At 33.1% G+C, this 20431-nt stretch overlaps 2 protein-coding genes across 3 annotated transcripts in view; both read left to right on the plus strand.

The window, feature by feature from the left end:
* Nucleotides 1-13439, plus strand: part of LOC117781641 (semaphorin-1A) — a 154671-nt gene extending 141232 nt beyond the window's left edge. The window contains exons 11-20 of one of the 2 annotated variants that reach the window (XM_034618425.1): nt 5014-5096; nt 5545-5688; nt 5824-5935; nt 6762-6904; nt 6974-7102; nt 8344-8551; nt 8610-8880; nt 8965-9018; nt 11980-12052; nt 13077-13439. In XM_034618425.1, coding sequence (XP_034474316.1) covers nt 5014-5096; nt 5545-5688; nt 5824-5935; nt 6762-6904; nt 6974-7102; nt 8344-8551; nt 8610-8880; nt 8965-9018; nt 11980-12052; nt 13077-13258 — 1399 coding nt within the window. In that variant the 3' untranslated portion in view covers nt 13259-13439. The remainder of the gene's footprint in view (nt 1-5013; nt 5097-5544; nt 5689-5823; nt 5936-6761; nt 6905-6973; nt 7103-8343; nt 8552-8609; nt 8881-8964; nt 9019-11979; nt 12053-13076) is intronic. The other variant, XM_034618426.1, reaches the window with a different exon arrangement.
* LOC117781643 (myb-like protein AA) lies at nt 13294-14406 on the plus strand. The gene has a single exon (XM_034618429.1). It carries the CDS (start codon nt 13298-13300, stop codon nt 14072-14074), a length of 777 nt encoding a protein of 258 aa, XP_034474320.1. The 5' UTR covers nt 13294-13297; the 3' UTR covers nt 14075-14406.
* Nucleotides 14407-20431: the final 6025 nt, after the last annotated feature.

Raw genomic sequence — 20431 nt, forward strand, 5'->3', positions numbered from 1 at the left:
GTAACGAAAATGTGTATGCACAACTGAATAAATTAGAATGAAATATGGAACACGTAGGACAGCCAAATGGTAAAGAGTATGGGAAAAAGAACAGCAATGGAGGCTGCACACACACTCGTACACACAAACACACACACACACACACATACTCCCACAACAAATGCAAGTGCGGACCAGCAATATTAGCGAAGTGGTTGCATACTGCGGAACAGAACTGTCAGGGGTTCAGGGTCTGGTTTTGGCCACTTTTTCATGCTGCAACTGACTCATTGTGTTTTTGGATTTTGGGGAAAATTTGAAGGGGAGCTAGAAATGCAGCACGCATACGAATTTAATCATGCCAAACTCAATTGAAAGCACAAAAATTGCACAAAAGTTACGACAGAGTTTTTGTCCACAAAATTTATATATGGCGACCCACTTGTTCTTTTAGCTCCGTCACAAATCGTAAGTCGTAAGTCGGTCATGCACAAATGTGTAGTTTTCAGCAACAGCAAACTGTGACTATAGTTACTGTTACAGTAACAGTTACAACTGTAGTAATAGCAACATTTACAGCTGTCAAAACATTGCGACAGATGCACACATTCAAAAAAAATTGTCTTCTTTAAATCTCTTTAAAGGTTGGTTTTGAGCTATACCAATTCCCGTGGACACTCTTCCATTTTCAGCCTTCGAATTAGGTTGGAATTTAAAAATTTAAATGATTTTCTTACTAAATCTTAATTTTTTTAGTTTGATTTTAGATAAACAACAAATTGTAATAAATATCTGTTAGTTTGATTGATATATCTTAAAAAAGAACAAAATTTTTCATACTAACGATTAATCTATGAGCTTTAAGCCCGAATTATAATCATTTTTAGTAATAATTTTACAAAAAAAAAAAAATTCTGTAAAAATTTCATTCCTCTAGCTCTTACCGTTTCGAAACTGCGTTCATTGCTGACAATTCAGCAGCAAAATTATAAATAATTAACATAACTAACATTTTAAAAATTGAAGCAAATTAATCTGTCAATCCTTCAAAATATTATCGCAAAATACCCTAAAGCTTCACAGCTTCACAAGTCCATCGAGTTTATCCCTTTGTATAGTCTGACGAGCTTTAAAAGCCCTTAAGACCGCAATTAGACAAATGTAAATTATTGTATTGCAATTCAAATAATGTGATTGAATTAATCAAGAGATAAATTCAAAAAGAAAGACCACAAAGTGAGCACGATGATGGCAATTGAGTTAAACTGATTCTCAAGATTCGATTTGAATTTCTATTTCAATTTATAGTATTTCAACATCGATTTCTGTTCCAGTTTCCCTTCGAGTTCCTGTTTCTGGCATTATTGAACGCAAATGCCAAAATCAAATCAAAAATACAGGAAATTTATGGCGTATTTTGCAGTAGCATAAATTTATAGTAATTTTATTTGAGCAAAGCTTTATGGGGTGCAGTCACTTCCGGCAGCCATTTTGTGTATGTGTGTACGTGTGTGCGTGGGAATAAATAAATCATAGAAACGAACTGAACGAGAGAGGAGGCAGAAGTAGCTGCTGGCACTTGGCACACACACACACACCGCAAGATACTCATTTGCATATGGCACACCAGAGCAGGGATGGGGGCAGTGGGGACTGGACGGGGGGCGTAGAGTTGCCACTGCTAACAAAGTTTTCTTAGAACTTGAAAGTTTTAGCATCTCGACAAAAGTTAAATGCTTCAAGTTGCAAGTCGCTGGGGTTACGGGAGTCCGTTTTCGAGTCCGGCTCCGTACTCGACTCCGGCTCTGTAACAAATTGTTTCCTGGTCGACCCGGAAGTATCCATACTCAACAGAATTCTGCCAGCTGGTTGACTATATCCTGGCCATCCTTTTTCGACTGCCTCTGCGACTGCCAAAGGTGCCAGCCACAATTCTGTTGTGTTCGCTTATCTTATCGGTCAAGTTTTTATACCTCTGCCACTTTTACTGTCATGGCCTCTATCATGCATGTTCTTGCCCCCAAGCTTTAGCTCCTGCTCCAACTCGAGCTTCATCTCTGACTCTGGCTGTCTTACTAATTTTATTCTATAGCGAACAGAGTTGACTTCCACTTCTGACCCTTGTCCCTGTCATCGTCGCCGACTAAACTCAGCGGAGCGACACAAAAGTTGGCTGAAATTGTGCAAGTTTCAATTGCCAGCTGCTTGGACCAGAACCTGAACCTGATGTCCCTCTATAGAAGTGTCCCTTTTTATATATTTTTTTTATTTTCTCTTATTGTTTATTTTTTTGTGTCTTTTATGTGTCGCCATTCTATTCCATTTTGTGCTGACCTGGCCTTTGCCATTTTGTAATTTTCGGCTAGGAAAGTTTTTTGGTAGCACTTTGGCATCTTCCCCTAAACCTTCTTTGCTCCCCTTCTCTCTTTCTCCATTCTCATTCCCAAGCGTTGACTGTGGCTGCCTTCATTCTATTCTAAGTTGTCTGTTGCTGCGTGGAAAATTAATTTATTAGCTGCCTTAACTTAGTTTTCAGCTCACATTATATTAAATATTTTATTTACCAATATCGCTGTTAGACAAAATTGGAGACTTTCACCGTCTCATAAAACATTCACATAAAACATTGCAATAAGAAAGTGTCACTTTTATGCCAGTTTTTTACTGACGAGCGAATGACACAGAAAAAAATATTAAATTTTCACAATTCCCAATTTATGTCTAATTAAAAACACCTGGTAAATACTTACCGCAAAAACAAAGTCCAATTCAATTAAATACTTGCAAAACCTACAATATGCAATTTATAAGAACATTTAGTCAAAAATGCGGATCTTAAATACGCAGCTTAAAAGAAAAATAATTACCTGTCAAATTGTAATGCTATCTTATTTGAATTAAATGTAAGTAAGTTTAATTTTTACACATAACACATTTGTTATTATCATTGCTGCTGTTTGAAACAGTCCTTGGATGTATATGAAACTTTATAGGAAAGTAAGTTAAATTGAACATAGAACGTTTGATTTAAAAACCTAAAAGTTATTAGGAAGTAAATAAAAATTAAATTTTATCAAAAGTACTCCCAGATAAAGCCTGCAATATATAGACACATTTTGCAATGAATAAAACGGGCTTTTGTGAGTTTTAGATTAGATTTCCTCCCTTCTTTTCTATTCTTCTTCTCTCTCTATCCTTAATTGCTGCACAAGCATTGTATATTTTCGAATTTTACATATTGTCACATTTCAATGGGCGCAACCACAAAGAGTCATCACAAAGCAGAGGCCATTTAAGCCGATAGGGAAAGAGTACCAATCGAGACATTTGCCGGTTACACTGCAAACAATACAGAGTCAAAAGTTAATAGACGTCGAGTAAAAATTTAAAAAATATCTTAATTGTAAGGCCAATAATTTGCTAAAATATATTTAAAGTTTTAAAATGGTTTTACTAAATTTCTCTTATTAAAATGTAAATTTAAGTTTTACATGCTGAGTATTTTTTTCAGTGTACAAGCAAAAAAGCGATGCAATTCTTTAGCCATTTAGAAAATTGAGCAACATGACTAAAACTCAAAAAACGAGATTTGTTAATTAGCAATAAAAAAATTTACAATTGCCCAAAGAGAGAAAGAGTGGGTTTAGTTTTTGCTCCAGCTGCTGTTGCCGTGAATGTTGTTGCTGTTGTTGGAGTTGGTCCTTCGTTCATTGCCGACATTTGCATTTAAATCGAGGCAGCAACTTAAACACACACACACACATACAAGACACACAAAACAGTTGCACAAAAACCAACATGGAAGCAACAATAGACAGGGCAACCAAGCGTATAGCCACAAATGTTGCCTGCAACAAGGACAACAGCAGCAACAGCAATACCAACAGCGTCCACAACAACAACAGCAGCAGCGGCGGCAACAACGACAACAACAAGGCAAACGTTCAACATTTTTGTGGTGAAATCAGAGAGAAATTTTCGTTTTTATTTAATGTTTTTTGTTGTTGTTCGTTCAAATATGTTTTTACATATAAATACGATTGTTGTTGTTGCAGTTGTCGTTGTTGCTGTTGCTGTTGCTGAGGCCATGTTGTATGTTGTTGCTGCCGCAGTTGTTGCTACCGTTTTTGTGGCTTTCTGCCATTCTGTTTGCCATTCTCACCAATGCTACAGCGACTCTCTTTTCCCCCGTTCCTCCCTTTTATTCTCATGCGAACCATTTTGGTCTCTGTCCATTATTAATTGTGTCTAACCAAAAAACCAGCCGCCCAGACGTCGAGAATGTCCTGTTATGTCATCCACCTGGCAGTATTGACATGATGTTTGTGGTTCCAATTCCAGTTCCATGCATGCGAGTTTTATGATTGGTAATCCATAGATTCAAAGCACTCTAATTTTATGCCCGATCAGCGCATATAAGTTAAAGTTTAGTTTTGTGCTAACTAATGAATTTGGTTTATTCTAAGCAAAAGTAAAGCCGTTATTTTTTCCATGAACTTAAAAAATTTTAAATTTTGTTGGTCATTAAATGATCTAACTAATAATAATACAGATTTTAAATCAATATTAACAAGACAATCGAATACCATTTGATAAAGTTAAAGTAGTCTACAAGCTAAGGTATAAAATATGAGAGAATTACACAGTTTTGAAATTTTTTAACTTATTTAATCTTTATTTTACTAATCAAATATGTAACTTATGTAGATTGGATGGCACAATAAACATAGTAGTTTTAAGAAATCCTTGATATTTTGACAAAATTCAAATACTTTGAGAAAAGGCAAGAAATCGCTAATCTTTAGATTTAGAAATTACATCAATATTTTAAGCACTGTCCACTGTTAGAATGGGATAAGTATATTATTTTCTATAGTCCCTATCTCTGGAGAAACCTGCTGTCAGTTATCTCTCATCTGCAAATCTCTCCCTTATTCAATAAATATATTAAGCTCCTGTTTCTTCAAGCTTTTTCATTCTATATCTTTTTATTTTATCTTTCATTTCTGTACTTTTTCTCTCATATTTTTGCAGCTACCGCTTCACCCAAATCGCTGTCGATGCCCAGATCAAAACACCCGGCGGCAAGACGTATGATGTGATTTTCGTTGGCACAGGTGAGTTGCATTTAAAATGAACAGGTTTATGGGCCCTTTGGCCAATGTTTTCTGACAGCGCGATTGTCGTTTGTGCTTGATATCGTTGTTGGATATATCCTGCAGGCATCATAAACTTGTATACTCTACAGCTATGATGCTGTTTGGGTACATTAAGATGTTGAAAATGCAGAAACTTAATGAAAAAGGAAAAAAAAATACATGCTCATGTAAAATGCTTAGTTTATATTGATAGTTTAGTTTAGTAATTAACTTAATTTGCAAGACAGTCAATCAGATTTTATTGAAAGCTTTAAATATGCGTATACTTAATATTTGTATAAATAGGTATACTTAAAATATCAACTTGATTTCCTTAATTGATTTTATTGAAAGTTTTAAATATGCGTATACTTAATATTTGTATAAAAAGGTATACTTAACATTTCAACTTGATTTCCTTTTACAGATCACGGTAAAATCATCAAGTCCGTTAATGCCGAATCAGCAGACTCTGCGGAAAAGGTCACATCGGTGGTGATTGAGGAGATCGATGTGCTGCCTAAAAGTGAACCCATACGCAATTTGGAAATTGTGCGAACCATGCAATACGGTGAGTGGAAACAGATTGAAGGTGGAAAAAAGAGGGAGGGAAAGAGTTGCATTGAATGATACTCAATTAAAAAGAAACGTGTAACGAGCTGGCATTGTAAAATGTTAAATGTAAAATGAATTCTCAATTTTGCAGATCAACCGAAAGATGGCAGCTACGACGATGGCAAATTAATCATTGTGACAGATAGTCAAGTGATAGCCATTCAACTGCATCGATGTCACAATGACAAAATCACCAGCTGCAGGTAAGTGAAGATACCTGGATGAGAAACAGATTGAAGTGGCTGATTCCAGTCACCAGACAGACAGACAGGACAATGTCATTTTTTATTTCATGTAACAATTTGCGTGACTTTCATGCGTCAACTGTACTATGGGGTTACAAGTCCAATTATGAAAGTGCAACACAAATTTGTTTTTTCAAAAAAAAAAAAAAAAAAATGGATATAAGATCATTTGTAAGCACAATACATAACTTGACTAGCCCTTTTTCAGATTTAACAGAGGTCGCCAAATAAAAGTTAGCTCATATTTGCAATACCGACTGCTAAAAAAAAAATGTATCATAAAAGTATCTGAGCAGAAGCAATTTAGAATAACACTTTTGTACAATATCACAAAAATATTTGCTCGTCAAGTTCAAGAGAATTTTATTGTGTATAATATGATTGTAATTCAAGGAATCGAGAAAATAAAATTTAGTTAGTGGCTTAGCAATGACAGCAGAAAACAGAATTCAATTTGTTCAGCTTATTCGATGTGCCCGATAATAAATATAAATGGTAGTTCGAAGCAAAGAAAAAATGATCAATTTTAAATATATTTTGACAATTTTAAAAAGGGAGCAACAAAATGAATGTGTGCCAAAATATTGAACTTATTCCCATGGTGGACTGTCACACTGTCACAATGGGAGACAGAGAAGTTCTCCCTGTCTGGCCACTTGGTCTGCTGCAATATGGTAGCACTTGATGCGCATTTATGTCGTTTTACATTTCACAATTTGCAATATGTTTACACCAATGCCATTTGGCTATTTCCGACTCCCTCTTTGTTTTTGTTCTTTTACAGCGAATGCGTCGCATTGCAGGACCCGTATTGTGCCTGGGACAAAATTGCTGGCAAGTGTCGTTCTCATGGTGCGCCACGTTGGCTCGAGGAGAACTATTTCTATCAGAACGTGGCAACGGGTCAGCATGCGGCATGCCCCTCAGGTGAGTTAAATGACCAACACTTGGCCAAATTAAAACTGCAACTCATTTCCCTCTCGCTCGGTCTCCAAGGCAAAATCAATTCAAAAGATGCCAATGTTGGTGAACAAAAGGGTTTTCGCAATGATATGGACTTGCTGGATTCCCGTCGTCAAAGCAAAGATCAGGAAACTATTGACAACATTGATAAAAACTTTGAAGGTAACATTTTGCTTTATCTTTTAGCATGTACTTAGCATGAGCTTTCTCACGTTTTTTTTACTTCTTTTACTTCAACTTAATGTAAATAAATGTTTATCATATTTGCCAGTCTGTTTAAAAGTTCAAATCACATTTTCCTTCAACTCGCACAATTTTTTTTTTATTTTTAATGCTGCAGACAGACACCAGGTGCTTGCCTGTCTGACACCTACTTTATCTCTCTGTCTGTGTTTTTTTTTTCTCACTCTGTTCGTATCTCCCTTTTTCTCATTTTGCATGCTGCCACTTTAATTACTTTTCAATTTCAATCAACATTTACCCCGCACTTTATTCTATCTGCTCTATTATCATCTTCATAATCGTTAAATAGTAAACATATTTACTTTTATTCATTTTCCCATACTTTTATTGCGTTTCTCTTCTCTTTTACCAAAGCTATATTTATCTAAAGTTCTGTTTGCATATTTTATTGCAGATTGCATTTTAAATGTGGCACAATAAATACATAAATTTCAATAATGACTTTCATTTAAATACTTTGAATAGACGTTCAGATGCAGCTTAATACAAATTCAGAATAAGTTACAGCTTTATTTGCAAAAACAGATTTATTTAAATGTGCAGCTCTACTTTCAGATACAAATATTTAAAGATATTGATAAATTCATAGTTACAGAGATACAGAGATGGAGGAAAACAGAGATATAGAGACTTAGGGATACAGAAATCAGATTTTTCATCTATGCTTCATTATCAGTACTCAATAATTTATTTGCATCTGTAGAATCATCTGTAGAACATTTACATTTTAAATTCACACTTTATTCTCAACTTTTATTATTAATACTTATGTATGTACCTCTATGTGTATTTATATGTATTTTAAGAAAATTGATGTTGTTCCTCGTATTAATTCGTTTTTGTCATTCTTCTCCTTCTTGTTTCATTTCATTTTTAAATCTTTCAACAATTTGCAACATTTGGTTAAACAAAACAATAAAAACATAAACTCGCGCCAATTTCGGGCGTTATTCGTTCTAAAAATATTTTCGATGTTTGGATGTTTTTGATGTCGTTACAAATCCGGATAATATATGTACACCTACTCTCAAATACGATCCATACACACACACACACACCTTCCCAACAAACATACTATTTGTGGTTCGATGTTCGATTACTATATCAACTTTAAAAACTGTGTTCGACTATAAAACCATCTGTGCATTTACTAATCGAAGGTCCACAAATTTCTGCAGATATTATCAATGCACAGTATACGGTGGAGACTCTGGTCATGGCCGTATTGGCCGGTTCGATATTCTCGCTGCTTGTGGGCTTCTTTACAGGCTATTTCTGTGGTCGACGTTGCCACAAGGACGAGGATGATAATCTGCCGTATCCGGATACGGAATATGAATACTTTGAGCAGCGTCAGAATGTGAACAGGTGAGTTTTCATTCGCGAATAATATCATTCTATATTAATGCTTATTTTGCTCCCATAGTTTCCCGTCGTCGTGTCGCATTCAACAGGAGCCAAAGTTGTTGCCACAGGTCGAGGAAGTGACGTACGCAGAACCAGTGTTGCTGCCACAACCACCGCCGCAGAATAAGATGCATTCACCAAAGAACACGTTGCGTAAGCCACCAATGCACCAGATGCATCCGGGACCCAATTCGGAGACTCTCTTCCAGTTCCAGCCCGATGGCTATAATACCCAGCAAACATATCGCGGACGCGACAATTTTGGCACGTTGCGATCGCATCAGGTGATGGTGAGTCCAGGGCAAAATAAATTACCCATAATATAATGATTGTCAGTATTTAGAATCCATTATTTACATTCTGTATCCTTGCAGGGTGAAAACTATAGACGCGGCGATGGCTTTTCGACCACTCGCAGCGTCAAGAAGGTGAGTCTCGAATTCATTGTGCCTGTTTAAACAATCACTAACTACAACATTTTTTATTTCCTTTGTTTAATCGTATACTAATCTAATGTAAACGTATCCATTGAACTCTTTTCGATGTTGTTGACATTTTGACATTTAGTATATACTAAACTAAACTATGAAACATAAAAGAATCCTTGTGGTGCGTTTGTATTTGATTGAACTCTCTCACTAAATCGTCGATTGGTGTATTTCTTAGACTCACATTTCAACTTGTGTGTTGTGCGTGTCTCCATCTCTTTCTGTGTGTGTGTAAATGTATCTGATTGAATGTGTGTGTGTATACTAATAAATCTATCTATTAGCATAGCTGTCTTAACTATTTCTTCACCAGCCATGTAGAATATATTCACAACCTAGTTGCATGCTTATTAAAATATTTAAACTTTCTCTTTAACTCCTTTATTCATTCGTTTTGTTTATTTGTATATTTATGAATTGAATTATTAAATTCGGCTTACAAAATTAATCAGTATCTTAAGATATAATTTTTGAAGTAATTTTTATAAAATTAGTGTTATTCAGCCAACCTATTTCTTTTGTAAAATTCATATAAAAAATCCTTTCAAATATTTTTCTTGTAAAATGTAAGCCTGTTATAATAATAATGATTATATTATTAATTATTTTCAATATCTACTTAAATATTTTTCAGTAAACTATAATTATTGTATAATATTTTTTCAGTTTTGTATTTCACATAAAATATGTGAATATTTACATAATTTATTATTCATATCAAAAATTCATCCATCTATATTTAAATATACAATTTTTGTACCAAATTTATTTTAATATTCAAATATATGAATTATGCTTTAAAAAATTCTACATATTAAATAATTATTCACAATCACTCAAACATATTATAATCAAACATAGCTAAATTACTTCTATGATAAAAAACTTCAGGTAGCTTGTATGTATCTTGTAACCAACCAATCTCCATCCGCATGTCCATGTATAAATTCATAATCCTTAAACTCCATTATAAATATAAATCATGTACATTATTCCATAATTCTGGATCGCTGATTGATTATTCGTAATTGAATTTTGTCGGGGGTTTTGTAAATATATTATTCTCATACGTTTTTCGCTGGACCTTTAGAAATACACCAATCCTTTGAAACGATTTGGGTGATTGTTAATCTCTGCAGGCGTTTCTCTAAGCACTTTGTGTAGTTGAATTTCAAATATATTTCTCCTTCTACATTTCGTATATTTCTCAAAAATGTGCTGTAAACAGACACACATCCACTCTTACTCTGTAACTAACAACTATGGCTGACTTTTAATCACACAACAACAAAAAACACACTATTAAGATGACAAGTTAAACAAAACAAATGCAACTGTCAAATGTGGACAACAAATACCAAAAACTCTATCTATCTTTTCTTCTTCTTCCCTTTTTCATTAGGTTTACCTTTGAGACGGGAGTGGGGCGGCTGAAACCAGTCAGGGACTAATTACCCAAAATATGGTAAATACTTACGCATAACTAAAGCAAATTTGGTTATATTTCTGTGTTTTTTATTGCTTTTTATTTGACAATATTTTTTCTGTTTTTATTTATTTATTAATTTTGTGCTTTTGTTTGTTTATTCATTTATCGATACGGCTGAAAAACCAACGATTCGATCGATAGCTGCAATGTGGATACCCTCGGTTTCGAGATCAACTGAAATTCGAAACTCAAAAGTAATTTTGCAAAAACATTTTTGCTCCAAATTGTTTTGTTATGAATCTGCAAACTCAGTTTGATTGAACACTTCTTCTTCAACTTGTTCTTCATCGTAATCAACACCCAGCACAGTTTGCTATTTGATTTGTTTTCTTTCTTTCACGAGTTTACTGTAAATTACTTTTTGGAATGCGACATTTTGATTTGTGTACTTTACTTAGAGATCATCTTATCGCGAGCCTTAACGAATCTGAAAATTTATATTTAAAGTATATTTACAAATGATCAATCCTTGGCCAGCCCAGTCAGTCAGCCATCCCGCGCCCAACTCGACGCTGCGATTTCGTCAAATTCGAATTATCGATATGTCAGTTATCGATACATTGGTTATCGATATGTAATGTATCGATACATTGGTTATCGACTTATCGTTTATCGATACACGAAGTGTGCGAATGTGTCTCTCTCTGCGTGTATGAGCTGTGTGTGTCTGCGATTTCAAGTTTTTTTTTAAACCCAACTCAACCCACAGTTTTCTTGCATAGGTTGACTTTTGAACTCTTCTTCTGCATGGGCGTCTATTCGATACACTCGATAATTGCTGCGACCTCATAACTCCCCCTCCAATAGCCAAAAACAGAATGTGTGCGCATTTGAACTTAGATATGATATGATGATAATGATTATAAATGTACTTGCAAAATACTCTTCCAATATACTCCCTAAAACAATTATACATATATCTACCACTATTCCCCAATACTATTTACCACCTACTACTACTACTTGTAATACTCGTAAAATATTCATTTGTAATGCTATTCAGTTATCAGTTTATTGCTTGCTACTCACCTTAAAAAAAGAACATATTTAGGTTTTCTTACGAAATTATACACATACAAATTCGACCAATTATTTAGTTTAATTAAATTGTTAATTTAAAGATCAGAATGTGAAAAGCTGGTTATACAAAATTATGGTCCAGTCCGTCTGAAAACTGGGCTGAAAACGTACTTTTATTGGATCTGAATTAATTCTGAACTTGTTAGCTTGATTCCGGTTTTATGCTGCAACCAAAATTAGAGAAAAATTGCAAATAATTTTTGATTTGAATTTATTTAAATTTACTCTTAAAGTACAGTTAATCATTTTTGCAAAATTTAAAAAACAGCTTTGATTTGTAAGTGAAATACATATTTAAAGTGTATAAACAATTGTATCACAACTACTCCTAGGCTGTAAACAACACAAACACACGAAACAGAAGTCTTGGTCGCGCAAGAAGACAGCCGCCCCGTCATGGTATTGGTAAGTTTTTCTGTTCTTCCATTATTCAGTATATTTTCTGGAATTATCGTATAATTTAATATTTATTTTTAATTGTATAAGACACGCATACATACATAACCGCACACACAGACACACGCGATAATAAAATGCCCGAATTGATCGATCGGTTGACAGATCGATCGGTGCTATATATGCCAATGCATTCAATTGTCCTTTTCTCTGTTCCACAATTTGGCAATATCTCTCTCTTTCACTCTATGCCTTTCACTCTTTGTCTGTGTCTCTCTATCTGTCTCTCTTGCTCTCTATGTATTTGATTTTTAATCGATCTACGAAAAATAAAATTATTCTGTATTGGTTTATTTATACAAATGAAAGTATTTTATGTTGAGACAACTTTAAAGAAATTTCTAAATATAGTGCAAATTTATAAAAAAAAAAAAATTAATTATAATATTTTTTTTTGAGTTATAAAAAACTATTTTCACATTTTAAAAATAATGAAAGTCTTTTATATTTTATAATAGCTTTTCAATTCGATTTAAATTTAAAAAAAGTTGAACAAAGACATGGATTTTAAAGTGCAAATATTTTGAAAAGTCTTTCCTAAGTCAACAATTCAATTCCAGAAGTTTTCAACTCAAGTCAATATTTGTTTTTAATTACAATCTTTTTCATTTATTTATGTCGTATGTATGTGTGTATGTGTATGTGTGCGTGTGTGTGTGTGTGTGTGTGCTGTGCATGTTGCAACAAGCTCAATGTCTAAAATATAGATTTTATATCAAACACATTTATAATGTATCTGTTTATCCGTCTCTGTGTGTAATTGTATCTGCAACTGTTTAGAATTTGGTATTTGTATGAGTTGGTATATTACGAATACCTTTATTGTATATTTGTGTTGTTGCAACATGCCTTACCAGTGGTTGTGTGTCTGTATGTGTGTGTATATACAAATCTTTGCATAAGTGCAGAGTGTGTTGAGTGAAGAGCCCAATTGACCTGCTGTATATCTTGGTTCCCTTTTCTGATATTGCAGTAACTCAGCACCGTTCAAATAGCCCACAGCAGCAGCAGCAGCAACAACAACAACAGCAGCCGCATTCCAGCTCCGGCTCATCGCCCGTAATGTCAAATAGCAGTTCAAGTCCAGCGCCGCCATCCAGCAGTCCCAGTCCACAGGAGAGCCCCAAGAATTGCAGTTACATTTACCGTGATTGATTGATATGTAACACCAAATCGATGCCACTCATCCAGGCGATGCCCACGCCAACATCCACAACACAGCACAAGCAACGGCAGCAGCAACCGCAGCAACATCAACAGCAGCAGCAGCAGCAGCAACAACAAGCTAAAGTATTGGCCAATAAGCAGTTGGCCAAGTCCATGCCCGTAACGCCCATACAGCCGCAGTCGCCAACAGATTCGACTATTAACCATTTCCTGCCCATGCCACGTTCGCCCTCTTATGAGTTATATGAGGCACGACCTGCACTATTTCGGCATGCCCACTCCGATGCCACATTCCACATGCAACCCTTTGACGATGTCGATGACGGTGACGATGATGATGATGATGATGATGATGATGATGATGATGACGATGACTTGGATGAGGATGACTTGGCTGACGATGCCGAGGACACATCATCGTTGGCTATGATTACGCCGCCGCCGCCCTATGACACTCCTCAACTGACCAGTCTAAAGGCTGCCTCCACCTCTGCCTCCGCCTCTGCTTCCGTTTCTGCTTCCGCCTCTGCCCCTCCTCTGCCGCCGCCACGCAAATTTCGCTTTGGCAATCGCGAGTTGTTTAGCATGAGTCCCGGCACACCCAAATCCAATGCCATAACGCCCACAAAGCTGAGTGCCGCTGCCGCCGCCATGTTTGCCACGCCCCAAATGGCGCAACTCAACCGGAAGTGGGCGCACCTGCAACGCAAGCGACGGCGACGCAACAGCAGCAACGGCGACTCCAAGGAACTCGATAAGCTCGTCCTTCAATCTGTCGACTGGGATGAGAATGAGATGTATTAACTGGCCTGAGGTGTCGTCTATTGAAATTCAATTCATTCCATTCGCTCCCAACTAACTCGATTAGCAAACCTATGGATATACAAATATCTCTCAAAAATCGCATCGATTAATTAATCAATAATTATCGACAGTATCGATGGATTGTACTTTCTGTAAATTAGCAATTAGACTGCGATACACTTAACCCAAAACACGACACAGCGGACACGTATTTTATAGCCATCCAAATATGCAGTTGATATTATTAATTTTTTGCCAATTTTAGATGTGACTTTACAAAACGGCATATGGAAAAAAAAGAAGAGGAAGAACTTTAGTAAATGCAGCCAACGCTTAAAAATGTACAGGAATATATAACTTAGCATTCTAAGTGTATAGTTGAGGATTGTCTTAAGAGGTCTTGACATTGACAGTGTAATAGATATTTTGATAGTTGAAGCTTAACAGAAATCGTAGATTCATTTTATATTCTATAACAATGAACTTATAATTCATTTATTGTCATCAAAATAATATTTTAATTTATACACTTAATTATAGAGCTGAACTTTTAATAACTTTTGTTTACTCTTCGAAATATAGTACTTCTCCTCTATTTTTGAAAAATTTCTTCAAACTAAATAATACATTTTTTAAAATTTTGCATATTTGACTTGAGAATAAATAGAACATTTTTGTTCGTTTTGTAATAATTATTGATGATTTTAAAAATAAGGAACAATTTGATAAAAATCTATTATTATTTTATTCACTTGAAATCTGTCCACACTTCAATGTCAGCTTTGGAGGACAATCGTCTAAGTAAAACAAATGAATTGCTGGAATGGCTCGCTGACAAAACTGGAATGACTTAGTAAAACAGATATAGGTGCATACATAGTGCAGTTATAATTGAGGTACTTTTTACTCATTTTGGCTAATAAACAATACACACATGCACACTTACTTGCATATGTAGCTGTATATCGCTGTGTGTAGATGTATTCAGACATACTCAAAGTATGGGCAATACTTAATCGCAATCAAAGAAAATAGTTGCATTTTTTGAAATTATTACCGATTTATGATATATCTACACAAACAAAAATAACAAACAGCAAAAAGAATTATACACAAGATTTATAAATAGTTATTTATAGCTTATGCATATACCGAGAGCTGCTTATTATACGACAAAATAAGCATATTTACGAATAGAAGAAAGCGAACCGGAATAAAAACAAACTCGAAAACAACTTAGAACACTAAAAAATTGACATTATATTGTTAAATGACATTATTGAAAAGAGCAAATGGGAGTTGGCATACATATATTACATGAAATATATATATATATATCCGTAAAAACAATAGAGAAACAAACATGTACAGTTTTTGAGCGAAAAATGTTAGGGATTTTCAAAAATGCAATTTGTAAATATATAAATCACAGCAAAAGGAAAAACAAAAATACCACAAAATATTATACAATACATACATACAATTTTTTGCATTTAAAAACGACGACATCAAACAAGCAAACGTAAAAAAAAATAGAAAAAATATACAAAAGCAAAAGTTAAGAAAAGAAAAAACAAAACGAAAAACAAAAAAAAACGAAACGCTTATTACTGATTTACAAATAAGTAAGATACCAAAATAGAAAAAAAAAAATAACAAACTAGTTCTTAAAATCTAAGATATAACATAATGTGAAAACTCCCTACATAGTTGAAAGACAGAGAACATTGCTCTGGTTTTGCTTTAATTGATTTCGATATAGAATCTGAATTGTGCATTCTACTTTTACGATATGCCTAAGCTTAAATGGAACTGCCAACAGCTTACTCATTATATACTATGAAACGTTGCTTATATAACTTGAAAACTTGATAACTTTATTAAACCAAAACAATCCCAATCCATAGATACTAATATTTAAGGCTATTGTAGATCCACACATGATACCTATAGAATAGCATAGTTGCATTTTCAGATCAAAGAGTTAACTCCAATTTCTGTGTTGGTAGTGGCCACGCTTTGTTATCCTCATAGTCCTTATGGTACTCAGATATATTTAGGGGTTTGTTTACAGATCTAGGAATATTTGTCAATTTGATTTGCCGCCTTCACTTTCACGTTTTGCTTAAAAGTACGATAATGCTTACTTAACCATTAAACATTAATTATAACCATTTGATCTAGCGATCTATCTTAGTTTACAACTTGTATAAAATGTACAGCCATATTACAAAATGTATAGGAACTGTACATATATGTGCGATATGTGCCATAAAATGAGAAGAATATAAAAAGGATTTTGCTAAACTATATACTATATATAGCATCCCATTAACTATTACCTTTCTATCTGTTCTATCAATTTCATTTGAGATGAATGAAATTTTAAAAAGAAACCAAAATCCATTGACTTTTTATTTAACTTTTTGAGTGTATATAAAGACAGAGATACGATTAAGTTATACGCGGATATCGGTTATCGTTTTGATTTTGTTGTAAAGAAAACGGCATTTCTTATAAAGTGATCGATCAAAACGTAGTGAAAATCATAACGTAACATTAGCTATAGAGACTTTATTAATCTATAGGATATATAGACGGGAAATGTAATTAAAACTTTGCAAATATTGAAATTTGGGGCATTGGCATCGCAAAAAATAAGCACGTTTCTCTTTTGAATAGTGAGACAAAGATATTTTGTATAATGCTTGAATAAAACACGATCAACAAATTACAAATTGAAAAATGAATTAAGCTAAAGACAAGAAACATAAATCATAATAAACTTAAACTTTGCGTTTTTGCATTGCATATAAAAAAGCAAAAACGAAAAGAAAGCGTAGTAATATCTAAATCAAAGCAAATGTATAAAGAATGAAAAACAAAAAATCGAAAAGACGACAAAAATCAACTAATACTAGAATAATAAACTCAGTAAACTCAAAATATGCAACAACATATTATGCAACATTTTTCTTCTTCTGATAAAATAAATATAATTAATTCATTTGCATTTAGAGAGCCAAAGACACATTTTAAGTTAACCAATTTGAATATTTTAGCCAAGTTTTTACTTTGTTATTGTAAATACAACTTATTTACATTTAAGTTTTATATTATTTAATTATGGATTGCAATAAAAACAAAAACAAAAATTGACGTGAACAAATTATTGATTTTTATTCGACGAACTTTGGAAATATAAAGAATTTATTTTTACTCTCTTTTGTTGTCAATTTTCGAAAATGATGTGTCGAATACTTCAAAAGCAATACAAACACGTAAATTTATAAAATAAGTAAAAGAATACAAGAGAAGTATAAGAAAGTTAAAGCAACAGAAAAAAACAACAGCAACAAAAGTGGACAACACGTAGAATAATAACTAGCGACTCTACTAAATTCTAGAACTACATTTACATTTACATATAACTGCATACTAAGTACATATACGAACTAAATCAGATCATTAACTTTTATACACTTTACATTTTCATACAATATACATACAAGTACATACATGTATGCATACATACATACAGACATACACATATGTATGCTTGTAATGTAATTTAGACTCAAGCTACAATTAAAAGGTTTTACAGAGTATGCCTGCACCCAAAGAAAGGAAAAGAAAAAGAAGAACAAAAAAGTAATTAAATATACACGGAAACATAGATGATGCATATAAGTACATAATTAATTAAACTAATTAGATACTTTACAAAATACAATGTCTCGCAATGCTTTTAAACACAAACAAAACTAAATAAGATGATGAAAATTAAAGTCAGTTTGGAGACGGCAGCCATAAAGTACATACTAACAATAATAATAAAAATAATAAAACTTTAAACATTTAACAACAACAAATTCAACTCAGCTACTTTAAGAAGCGCAGCAAATGATAATTACGTACGATGATTATGATAATGATGATGAATACTTTAAAGACTAAAACCTAAGCTAAAGGATAAAAATTTTAACTTTCTCCATATAAGATGATAAAGAAAATGATAATGTATGTATTGAAACAATTGTAGCGAGCGCATATTGAAAACGTAGCAACAAATACTAAATGAAATGGCATTAACAAATTAGTGAACAATGAAAACCAAACAAAACGCTCTAGAAAGCAGATAAAAATAACATTATTATTATTATCACACTCAAGTTTTTATTTATCATTAAAAACGATATATATTCAAGTGCTTCTTACATAAAATAAATAAAAATATATATACATAGACACATATATATATTTAATTACAAATAGAATATTGTATAATTAACAGGCATTACATACGGATAAATAAAATTATAAAAAAGAAATGGAATACCTACTAGTTAGAGCTTAAGCATTACATTTACTATATTATTTATTGAACACGAAAGCGAAACTATTGTAGATTAAAATGCCTAATCGTTTTATAATTAGAGTACGATAACGAATGCCTCTCTCCTGCTAATCCCTTATCCGTACCCGAATATGGATAGGGATTTGGTTTCGGATCGGATTCGACTGCGTTTGGTTTTTTAATTTGTAAGTAGCCTGCTAGTTGACTTGCAATCGTAATTAATGCATTTTACTTCGACACTTGCGAGAAATCAATTTATATAATTATGTTAAGATTTTATAACGCAACAAAAATAAAGTACATACGATACGAAACATTCATACAAAACATACACGTAACTATAAATGAGACTTTGTAAATACTTGACAAACCAAAATCCATTGAAAATGATCAAATAAATAACCTTTCATTCGAAACAAAACACAACATAAAATCGATTTTCTCTATAAATATATATAGTATATATATTTTGACCACAACACAGACACACTAACACACATACACATGGTACTGCAAGTGCAACTTTTGGTTGATGGAACTGCAGGAAATACGTAGGAAACAGTTTAAGGAAGCTACACGCATGTTATGCATTCTTTAGCGTTAACACAAATATTTAAGGTACATTTAAATTTGAAATTGAAATTAAATTGTGAATTTAAATTCAAATTGTTGAATATGTAGCGCTAAAAACAAAATGAGAAATAGAATACTTACGAGTATATAAAGAAACAAAAACCCTACATATACATAAATATGTATTTAATCAAATAAGTTACGATACGTAGACAGACACATGAACGGTACTTCCAAGCAACTATAGAGCTACACAAACAAACACAACTGATACGGAATCCCTCTTAAGTTGTACTTTGTATAATACTCGTACATAAATACTTATAAATACATATATGCATATTTATTGTGGATCTCGGGCATCGAGATCAGTTCGATATCATAGCCCAAACCACTTGAATGAATCGGTTCTCGCAGCCGCCCGCACTTTAAGCCACACTCTATAGAACATCTTTTAGTTCAAACAATCGCTTAAAAACATATAATATATAAAACACACAAATACTTATAAAAAACATTCCAATTTAATTAACAATAAAAATTGAAGAAAAACAAATGTTAGTAAAAAGACTGAGCTACAAAAATAAATAAAAACAAAAATTAACAATGATATAAAAACAAAATTATATTATCACGAGGTATACATAAATTGTATATTATTTTTTTTTTTAATAACTTTTCTTCAATATAGTTTAGTTTATCTTAAGCTCACTTTACATTTCTTTTCTACAAATTTTATTGTAAGAACTTTAATATTTAATTATTTGTTAAAATGCAATTATTTGTTAAGAAGTTCCTAAACGAAATGCATTTACGTTTTGAATGAAAATGAATACATATTTATGTCTTTGAATCACTCTTGTAGATTTGTCCAATAACAGATAATGGAACTTCGGCATTTCTTTATTGATGATTTATTGCGAATATAAATGTGAAAATAGACACATAAACGTGTATTTATGGACTTACGCACAAGTATCGTCAGTTAAAAAATAATGGTTTTAAGGATTTCATCAAGTGACGAAAGTAAAACACGAGACACGTTTGTGCCCTTAAATACGTAAACTTGTTTCGAAAATTATTTTTTGATGACAATGATGATGACATTTATTTGAGCTAACGCATTATCAAGATTTATAAAGCAAATCTAAACTAAACTATACAAAAAAAAAAAACAATACACAAACACATACACACAACTGCTTTTAGCTTTCCTAGAACATTGATTTAATTACATACACATACATGCAACTATGTAGACATAAATACATCAATACTTACATAAATATATGAGAAGAAAAAGAGAAAGAAGTGCGAGTCTTAAAGTATAATCTCAAACCAAATGCAATCTGACCCAGACTAAGCGAAGTCAAAAACAGATTTGTTGAAATACTTAAAGAAATGAGAATTATGAAAGAGATACGAAT

Source organism: Drosophila innubila (assembly GCF_004354385.1).
Source record: "Drosophila innubila isolate TH190305 chromosome 2L unlocalized genomic scaffold, UK_Dinn_1.0 4_B_2L, whole genome shotgun sequence".
Classification (NCBI taxonomy): Eukaryota; Metazoa; Arthropoda; class Insecta; order Diptera; family Drosophilidae; genus Drosophila; species Drosophila innubila.

What these genes read in the sequence shown, in the direction of transcription:
- LOC117781643 (XM_034618429.1), top strand. Translation starts at nt 13,298, where the DNA reads ATGCCCACGCCAACATCCACAACACAGCACAAGCAACGGCAGCAGCAA.